At 42.4% G+C, this 10,730-nt stretch overlaps 1 protein-coding gene across 1 annotated transcript; it reads left to right on the top strand.

Moving 5' to 3' along the window:
- Positions 1-2,104: 2,104 nt before the first annotated feature.
- LOC131680341 (uncharacterized) lies at positions 2,105-9,890 on the top strand. Its single transcript, XM_058961061.1, has 2 exons — positions 2,105-3,424; positions 5,817-9,890. The coding sequence occupies exons 1-2, from the start codon at positions 2,105-2,107 to the stop codon at positions 9,888-9,890; spliced, it is 5,394 nt and encodes a 1,797-aa protein (XP_058817044.1).
- The last annotated feature ends 840 nt before the right edge of the window (positions 9,891-10,730 follow it).

Here is a 10,730-nt window from a genome sequence, read left to right as displayed (position 1 = left end):
ATTTGATTCATTTGATTTATTTGATTCATTTGATTCATTTGATTCATTTGATTCATTTGATTCATTTGATTCATTTGATTCATTTGATTCATTTGATTCATTTGATTCATTTGATTTATTTGATTCATTTGATTCATTTGATTCATTTGATTCATTTGATTCATTTGATTCATTTGATTCATTTGATTCATTTGATTCATTTGATTCATTTCAATCATTTAATTCATTTGGTTCATTTAATTCATTTGATTCCTTTAATTCATTTGATTCGTTTGATTCATTTGATTCATTTGATTCATTTGATTCATTTGATTCATTTGATTCATTTGATTAATTTGATTAATTTGGTTAATTTGATTCATTTGATTCATTTGATTCATTTGATTCATTTGATTCATTTGATTCATTTGATTCATTTGATTCTTGTGATTCATTTGATTTATTTGATTCATTTGATTCATTTGATTTATTTGATTTATTTGATTCATTTGATTCATTTCATTCATTTGATTCATTTGATTCATTTGATTCATTTGATTCATTTGATTCATTTGAATCATTTGAATCAATTTATTCATTTGGTTCATTTGGTTCATTTGATTCATTTGATTCATTTGATTCATTTGATTCATTTGATTCATTTGATTCATTTGATCAATTTGATCAATTTGATTCATTTGATTCATTTGATTCATTTGATTCATTTGATTCATTTGATTCATTTGATTCATTTGATTCATTTGATTCATTTGATTCATTTGATTCATTTGATTAATTTGATTCATTTGATTCATTTGATTCATTTGATTCATTTGAATCATTTGATTCATTTGATTCATTTGATTCTGTTGTACCGTACTGAAATGTTGGCAACCGTAATACGCAGCATTGCGTTTCACATGCTAATGGTGCTAACGGCCGTAGAGTTATGCCAGTTTCTATAGCCCTTCTGGCAACCCGGTTTGCGATCATCGCCTTCGTGCATCGATCGGTCGGGATCATCAGACAGTCCAAATTAATGCTGCATGCGAACAAGATCAGCAAAATTTCTGAGTTTATTACTAGTTGTACAATTATCAAGTAAAGTGAAAGTTCAGAACGGAATAAAGTTTTCTTTCGTTAGAACGTGTGTGATTTAACGTTTTGTGTTGCCCGCTGTTATCCGCTTCTGCTCTGTTGCTGCTGTTTGCTGTTGCTTTCTACCGTCGCTGTTGCATCTTCTCGCCGGTGAGTTGCCTTGCACTGCAGTTAGGGTGATTAGCCCAGTTACCGCCATCACGACGCCGGACAGATTCTGGCGAGGAACAAAAAGGACACAACGTAGGGTCTCGGTAAGCGCCATCATAAATTTTGGTGCCGTGACCAGGATCTGTTTCGGACCACGTGCGGAGCCTTTCACTGGACGTCGCCATTTTGATTCCCTTGACCAAGGGAAGGAATGTTTTGGATCATCGCATGCTGCTGCCAAAATTAAATCCAAGGCTCGATTTAATTGGATACAAGGTAATTACCTGTCCAATCTGTTTTGCGGGTATCGCAGGTACCCTTTAGATTTCTTTTTCTTTATTGCATGCCCGATTCGTATTGTTCCGGATCAACAATCGCTTCAATTGATCGCGGAATTGGCATTGTGCTGGCCACAAAGCGCCATAGTGTTGGCCTCAAAGCGCCATTGTTCAACGATCGGGATTAGAATAGGACCATTGTTCACTGTGGCGTCCCTAGCCGTGGTAAATCCGCCTGCTGAGCTGTACTGTTGCTGCAGTGGCATCTTCCGACACTTCCGTGGCGTTCCTAGCCGTGGTTTTCAACGTGATTTCATTTTTACGGAGCCGAATTGTTTGCTGTTGCTGCTAACTGGATATTCCTGTGAGTTTTCGCCGGTTTTTGAGCGCTGCTTCGGATCATCAACTCACCTACCAGTGCGGACGGTACTGTACTGTTCCTGTTGGCTGGATAAATATACAAGGCACATACTTGCCTTGGAAAGGTGAGCCTCTTTCCAAGTATTTACCACCCCTCCTGTGGATCTACTGTGGTCTTTTATTGTGCAGGTCGATCTACTGTTCCTGATTGGCCACGTTTCTGATTCCCGCTATTCGAGATGGCGGAGATCGACAATAGAAGCCAGCTGCTGTCACGGAGAGCTACACTGCTTGCTGCTCTGGGTCGGGCAGAGGTTTTTGCTGTGGAGTACGACGCTCTTCGTGACGAATCGCAGGTACCTTTGAGGTTGGAGTACTTGAACGGAATTTGGAATAATTTGGAGACCGTTCAAGCGGAACTGGAGGACAACGAAACCAACGAAGATGGTAAGGTCGAGCATGCTGCTGTGCGTGCTGATTTCGAGCCCCGGCTCTTTAAAATAAAAGCATGTCTTATTTCAAAATTGTCTCCTCTTCCTAACGATCGGAGCCCTCAACCCTCTTGTGTATCCTCCACTCTCTCTGGCATCAAGCTGCCAACAATTTCGTTGCCTGAGTTCGATGGTGATTACATGCAATGGCTTGCATTCCACGATACTTTCTTGGCATTGATTCATTCAAACTCTGAGGTCCCGGATATTCAGAAATTCCACTATTTGAGGGCAGCTGTCAAGGGGGAAGCTGCTCAGTTGATTGAATCGATCGGTATCAGCTCTGCGAACTATTCTTTAGCATGGCAAACTTTAGAAAGCAGGTATTCCAACGATTATTTGCTGAAGAAGCGTCACTTGCAGGCACTGTTGGACATTCCGAGGATGAAGAAGGAGTCTGCTGCTGCGCTTCACGGGTTGGTGGACGAATTTGAACGTCACACCAAGATTCTTCGACAACTGGGAGAACCAACCGACGCCTGGAGTACCATTTTGGAGCATCTGCTATGCACGCGTCTACACGATGACTCTTTGAAGGCATGGGAAGACCATGCATCTACCGTCGACAATCCGGATTACGCTTGTCTCATAGATTTTTTGCAACGAAGAACTCGAGTACTGGAATCGATCTCAGTCAACCATCAAACTGCTGATTCGCATTCCGCTTCTGGTCCACCAGCTCATTCGTCGAAGAGAACATTCCATTCACAGCTTCGTCTCTCTTCTTGTGCCTCCACAGCGAGTTCACCAGTAACACATGTTGGTGAGAAATGTGTCCTCTGTAACCAGTCCCATTTACTGATGAGATGTCAGCGTTTTAACCGACTTTCGCCGAGTGAACGTCAGCAGCTTGTGAAATCAAAACGTCTGTGTCACAACTGTATGAAAGGTGATCACATTGCCCGCAATTGTCCATCCAATTTCAACTGCCGTAAGTGCAGCCGTCGTCATCACACTCTTCTCCACTCTGAACAGCCCGACGGTTCCAGTCGATTCAACAATGAGGGTACATATACCGCTCCAACTACAACCGCTTCGACTTCTTCGCAGCCCACAGTGGTCGCAATGGTACCAAAACGTGCGTTTAATTAATGGTGCTCTAGGAGTTGATTTTAGCGATTTGGTGTGTTAGAAAAACTTTTTCAGAATGGAAGCCCCCTTCTTTTGATGTATACTGAATTGTGATTAATCCACCTAAAAGTGAGATAGAAAATTTATTTACACTAACTTTTAAGATAGAGGCACGATGTCAATGACAAAGTTATAGTAAATTCTATTGTGAGAAAACTTGTTGAACATGCAAACTCTCCAAAATGTAATGGTGTTGAAATAAAGCACGTTGTTTGTGGGAGGCACCCAAAAAATCATTTTTTTATTATAACTTTTTTCTGAGATTTTTGCAATTCTTCAAATGTTCTATGAAGTTGTTGAAATTAAGAAATTGCAGATATTTGTCGAAGACGTCAACAATTTTTATTTCAAAACTTAAGAGTTATTAAATAAAATGGGTTAAAAATACCGCCATTTTGAATGACAATTACTAAGAGATGTGGAAATATGTGGAAGACATTTCGATTCTATGAGAAAGACAGTGAAAAGTACTATAAGAAAAAATCCTACTCACAGCGGGCATCCACCGGCCTGTATATAAAAATACTTTCCGACAATGCATGTTTTTCATTTTGTAACAAAATAAGTACGACTTTTTCAACATAAATTTTTAGTGATTTTTTTCTATGTGTCGAATATTCTAAAAAATCATTGAGAGTAATAAATACACATATAAATCGTGAACTTTGAATTTCTGTTATCTGAAACTATTCATAAATTAACAGGATTTGTAAAGTGAACACTAGAGACGTCCAAAAAGGTTTACTGTATTTTCATGAGAATGAACCATAGCAAAGAGTATTAGATATCATTTTCACGAAACGACTGTGTAGTCAGAGTTGCTACTTAGGATCCGACTTGCCAGAAAATCTTTAGAAAAATATTTTCACCTATATATTGCATCTCTGTCAAATTTTAACCGTCAAAAAGGCAAGGGGTCTCAGAGGCTCGGCTAGTTACAGTTCCCTAGTTTCAATGAACTTGTAATTGGAAATACAATTGATCGAGCGTTTTCGGGCTTTCGATTCTCTCACCGGTAAAACGACAAAAAAGAGGCTCTTGATTTCATTGCGTCTTAGAAGCGATGCTTTATGAAGTCACAATTTTCGCTTGCCTTTTTGAGGGTTAATTTCAAATATTTAATCATTCAATGCGTGCTTGCAAAAGAATTATTGACAATTACGGCCACGTAATCGTTTCATGAGAACTGCATATAGGGTAGACGAGTCCTTATCCATCTCATTAGTCGGGATGTCACAATATTTCGTTGATAACTCGACTTAGAGTGACTGGATTGCGCTTAAGTAAGTATCACCATCTTTCCTTCGTTCATAAGTAGCAGTACAGTTAGACTTTTTGAATCAATGCGTTGAATAGAGATAGCAAATACTTATCTAACTAATGAGTTCCAATGGGTGGGATGAATAGAGGAGCTAAGATGAATTAGGGCGCAGTAACCCTAATACTGTTTGTAATGGTTTTTATTCTTGTAAAGACAGCCAAAAATTTTTGCACATTTTTTAGTTGATCACTTCTGTTGTTGTGCTAGTTTAGGAATAATTCGTAAGTTGGAGACTACAGAGCTAAGAGTTTTGGATTCATATGTGTACTTTGACATTTCCAAAGATTTTTTAGAATATTCGTAGAATAGAATAACACATAGAAACAATTGGTATAAAAAGTTATGCTTAAAATGTCATAATTATTTTGTTACAAAATGAAAAACATGCATTGCCGAAAAGTATTTTTTATATATAGGCCAGTGGATGCCCGTTGTGAGTAGGATTTTTTCTTATAGTACTTTTCACTGTCTTTCTCATGGAATCGAAATGTCTTCCACATATTTCCACATCTCTTAGTAATTATCATTCAAAATTGCGGTATTTTTAACCCATTTTATTTAATAACTCTTAAGTTTTGAAGTAAAAATTGTTGACGTCTTCGACAAATATCTGCAATTTCTTAATTTCAACAACTTCATAGAACATTTGAAGAATTGCAAAAATCTCAGAAAAAAGTTATAATAAAAAAATGATTTTTTGGGTGCCTCCCACAAACAACGTGCTTTATCTCAACACCATTACATTTTGGAGAGTTTGCATGTTCAACAAGTTTTCTCGCAATAGAATTTACTATAACTTTGTCATTGACATCGTGCCTCTATCTTAAAAGTTAGTGGAAATAAATTTTCTATCTCACTTTTAGGTGGATTAATCACAATTCAGTATACATCAAAAGAAGGGGGCTTCCATTCTGAAAAAGTTTTTCTAACACACCAAATCGCTAAAAGCAACTCCTAGAGCACCATTAATTAAACGCACGTTTTGGTACCATTGCGACCACTGTGCAGCCCAGTGGGTCTTCTGCAGCACAACCGTCTACGCAATCAACAGTTGCTGCTACTGAGAGCATCCCGCAAACTGAAGTCAGTGCCACTGTCCAGCAGTACCGTGAGAACGTGTTCCTTCTCACCGTGATCGTTAAGGTGATCGATGCGTACGGTGAAGAGCATCTAGCGCGCGCGCTTCTCGACAGCGCATCGCAACCGAACCTCATCACAGATCGTATGGCTCATATTCTACGCCTTCGAAGGCAGAATGTGAACGTCACAGTACAAAGGGCCGCCAAACTTTCAAAGCCAGTACGTGAATCCGCTTTCGCTCATGTTTTTTCTAGAAAGGGTGATTTTTCGTGCAGCGTCGACTTTCTTGTGATGGACAAAGTAACGGCGAACCTTCCATCGCAAACCATATCAACAAAAGAATGGCACATTCCGAAGGACTTATTTCTTGCAGATCCGTCTTTCAACGAGAGTCAGCCAATCGACATGGTGCTAGGTGCCAAACATTTCTACTCGTTCTTCCCGAGTGCTGCACGCCTGCAGCTGGGCCGAAACCTTCCTCTACTGGTGGACAGTGTCTTCGGCTGGATTGTTGCTGGGTCGACAAACCAAAATTCCCCTATACAAGTGACGTCACCCACCTCTATGGTTGTTTCGATGATTTCTTTGGAGGACAGTCTAGAGCGTTTCTGGAAAACTGAAGAGCTGACTACCAAGGACAACTACTCTGTTGAAGAAAGGCACTGTGAATCGTTGTATCAATCAACCGTATCCCGTGATCCTACAGGACGATACATCGTTCGGTATCCCCGTAAACCAGACTTTAACGTTATGCTAGGAGAGTCGAAGAGCACTGCACAACGCCGTTTCGGACTACTTGAAAGGCGTTTGGAACGAGACCCAAACCTAAAAGATGAATACCATTTGTTTATGCGAGAGTACCTCTCCCTCGGCCACATGCGGCTGGTCGAAGCGGACGACGAACACCACTCTCAAGCCTACTATCTGCCCCACCACCCCGTAATTAAGGAAGCAAGTACGACGACCAAGGTTCGGGTCGTATTTGACGGCTCGGCCAAAACTTCTACCGGCTTCTCTCTAAATAAAGCTCTTTGCGTGGGTCCTGTGGTACAAGACGATCTTTTGACCATCATCTTGCGGTTTCGTACCTTTCCGATCGCCCTGGTCGGTGACATAGCCAAAATGTACCGACAGGTACTTGTTCACCCCAACGATTCTCCTTTGCAGCGCATCCTTTGGCGATTTTCAGACCAATCTCCAGTCCAGACATACGAACTGCTCACTGTTACGTATGGTCTCGGTCCATCCTCTTACCTGGCAACACGTACAACACGTACTCTCCAGCAACTGGCAGAGGATGAAGGTCGAACATTCACTGCAGCTGGCCCAGCACTTAGAAAGGGTTTCTACGTGGACGATTTTATTGGTGGAGCTCAAACCGTGGAAGAAGCAATCCGTCTTCGCATAGAGCTCGCTGAACTATTGGAAAAGGGAGGATTCGCACTACGTAAATGGACCTCTAACCGGCTCGAAGTTCTGCAAGGTCTCACCGATGATCAGATTGGCATGCAATCCGCTTTGCACTTTTGTCCAAATGAAACCATTAAGGCATTGGGAATTAGTTGGGAGCCCGAAGCTGATTTCCTTCGTTTCGACTCACAGATTCGACACAGCGATGAACACCCGACAAAGCGAACGATTCTCTCCGACATAGCACGACTATTCGACCCTCTTGGATTAATCGCCCCTGTCGTCGTCCGAGCGAAAATTTTGATGCAGGAACTGTGGCTTCTATCCTGCGGCTGGGATGATCCTGTACCAGAACCCATCAAGTCTAAATGGGAAAGCTACCATCGAGAACTGGCAAAGATTTCGGAGCACCGTGTAGACAGGTATGCTTTATTACCCGGCTCATCTATTCAACTGCACACCTTTGCAGATGCTTCCCAATCCGCATACGGTGCATGCACGTACGCTCGCTGTGAAGATGGACGAGGAAGAGTGAGGATCCAGCTTTTGGCTTCAAAGTCACGCGTCGCCCCACTGAAGCGAATCAGCATCGCTCGATTGGAACTGTGTGCTGCCGTGCTAGCTGCTCATCTGCACACCCACATCAAAAAGGCCATCGACATCAACATAATAGCATCCTATTTCTGGTCCGACTCAGCTGTCACTCTACAGTGGCTACGATCTCCACCAAACGTATGGCCCACGTTCGTTGCCAACAGAGTGTCAGAAATCCAGCAGTACACACACGGATGCCAATGGAAACACGTTCCTGGAGGAGAAAATCCAGCTGACCTGGTTTCGCGCGGTATGTCTGTCGAAGATTTCCTCAAAAGCTATTTGTGGATTAACGGTCCTAGTTGGTTAACACGTTCACTGCAAAATTGGCCCAATTCGATACCCCCAGGTGTCCCAAAAGAAGAACTGGAAATAAAAACAACTGTCGTTGTCGCTCAAGTAACACCTACAGTGCACCCCTGGTTTCTACGATGGTCATCATACAATCGCCTTCTTCGTATCATTGCATACTGTATGAAATTCGTCACCAATACCCGAGCAAAAGTGCGCACGCAGCCCCCACCGACTCCCATCGACCGATCACTTACCGTCGAAGAACTATCAAATTCAAAAACGCTTCTTATTCGTTTGGCTCAACACGACGATTTTGCTGCAGAAATAAAACAATTGGAGGAAGGCAATTCAGTTTCGAAGCGTTCCCCCCTTCACTTGATGAGCCCATTTATAGACCCAGAGAGAGTGTTGAGAGTGGGAGGTCGTTTGAATCTGTCGCAATTACCCTACCAAGAAAAGCACCCCGCTTTTATTCCTACCAATCATCCGCTAACTCGCCTCATCGTCGAACATTTTCACCGGAAACTATTCCACGGCGGCGGGCGTCTACTGCTGACAGCGATTCGAGAGGAATTCTGGCCCCCGAGAGGCCGCAAGCTAATACGCAGCGTCGTCAGAAATTGTTTTCGTTGCACACGCCTCAACCCGGTACCTGCCCAGCAGCAAATTGGTCAATTGCCAGCCCCAAGAGTAATACCCAGTCGTCCATTCAGTGTCACAGGTGTGGATTATGCGGGTCCATTGTACCTTCGACCAATTCACAAACGTGCCGCACCTGCTAAAGCCTACCTGTGTCTCTTCGTGTGCTTCGCGTCCAAAGCAGTCCACCTAGAATTGGTTAGCGATTTGTCCACCCAAGGCTTCTTATGTTCGTTGCGAAGATTTATTGCCCGGCGTGGCCGGCCCGCGCACATTCATTCAGATAACGGGAAGAATTTTGAAGGGGCTAAGAATGAACTATCTGCACTGTTTACCATGCTTCGAAATCGTTCCCAGCAGGAAGAAATATCTTCTGCCTGTACCGCAGAAGGAATTACCTGGCACTTGATACCCCCTAAAGCCCCCCACTTTGGCGGTTTGTGGGAGGCGGCCGTAAAGGTAGCGAAAAAACACTTGTTCCGACAGCTGGGTTCAAGTCGACTTTCGTTCGAGGAAATGTGCACGATTCTTACCCAAATCGAAGCAATTATGAACTCGCGACCGTTGCTTCCAATGACAGAAGACCCTAATGATTTAGCCGCTTTGACACCTGCCCACTTCCTCATCGGATCATCGATGCATGCCCTGCCCGACCCAGACCTACGGTACATACCTGCGAACCGACTCGACCACTACCAAAAGCTGCAGATGCATGTGCAGCAATTTTGGATCCATTGGCGAAAAGAGTACCTGCAGGAGCTACAAAAAGACACGAGACGATGGATACGGAACGACGAAATTATCCCTGGCAAACTAGTCATCATCGTTGACGATCTGCAACCACCAATTCGTTGGCCACTCGCTCGCATCGAATCAGTCCTGCCAGGAAAGGATCAACTTACGCGAGTTGTATCACTTCGTACTGACCGCGGTATCATCACTCGACCGATTACAAAAATCTGCCTGTTACCGTGCACAACGACAGCCCCAGAAGCAGAAGGATGTTTAACGATGGCCAACAACCCACAACCGGCCCAACGGAGTCCGGATACACCACTAGAATAAGCTGAAAATTAGAAAAAAGTGTTAGTTTATAAGAAGTGAAAATTTATTTTGCCTAGCTATAAGTTATAATGTTTATTGTTTACGTTTATTATGTTGAACACAATCGTTCAAGGCGGCGAGTAAGTTGTACCGTACTGAAATGTTGGCAACCGTAATACGCAGCATTGCGTTTCACGTGCTAATGGTGCTAACGGCCGTAGAGTTATGCCAGTTTCTATAGCCCTTCTGGCAACCCGGTTTGCGATCATCGCCTTCGTGCATCGATCGGTCGGGATCATCAGACAGTCTAAATTAAACCTGCATGCGAACAAGATCAGCAAAATTTCTGAGTTTATTACTAGTTGTACAATTATCAAGTAAAGTGAAAGTTCAGAACGGAATAAAGTTTTCTTTCGTTAGAACGTGTGTGATTTAACGTTTTGTGTTGCCCGCTGTTATCCGCTTCTGCTCTGTTGCTGCTGTTTGCTGTTGCTTTCTACCGTCGCTGTTGCATCTTCTCGCCGGTGAGTTGCCTTGCACTGCAGTTAGGGTGATTAGCCCAGTTACCGCCATCACGACGCCGGACAGATTCTGGCGAGGAACAAAAAGGACACAACGTAGGGTCTCGGTAAGCGCCATCAGATTCATTTGATTCATTTGATTCATTTGATTCATTTGATTCATTTGAATAATTTGATTCATTTGATTTATTTGATTCATTTGATTCATTTGATTCATATGATTCATTTGATTCATTTGATTCATGTGATTCATTTGATTCATTTGATTCATTTGATTCATTTGATTCATTTGATTCATTTGATTCATTTGATTGATTTCATTCATTTGATTCATTTGATT

This window comes from Topomyia yanbarensis, chromosome 2 (assembly GCF_030247195.1).
Source record: "Topomyia yanbarensis strain Yona2022 chromosome 2, ASM3024719v1, whole genome shotgun sequence".
In the NCBI taxonomy this organism is placed as follows: domain Eukaryota; kingdom Metazoa; phylum Arthropoda; class Insecta; order Diptera; family Culicidae; genus Topomyia; species Topomyia yanbarensis.
The sequence above is the reverse complement of the archived record's forward strand: the minus strand, read 5'-3'. Positions and strand labels throughout refer to the sequence as shown.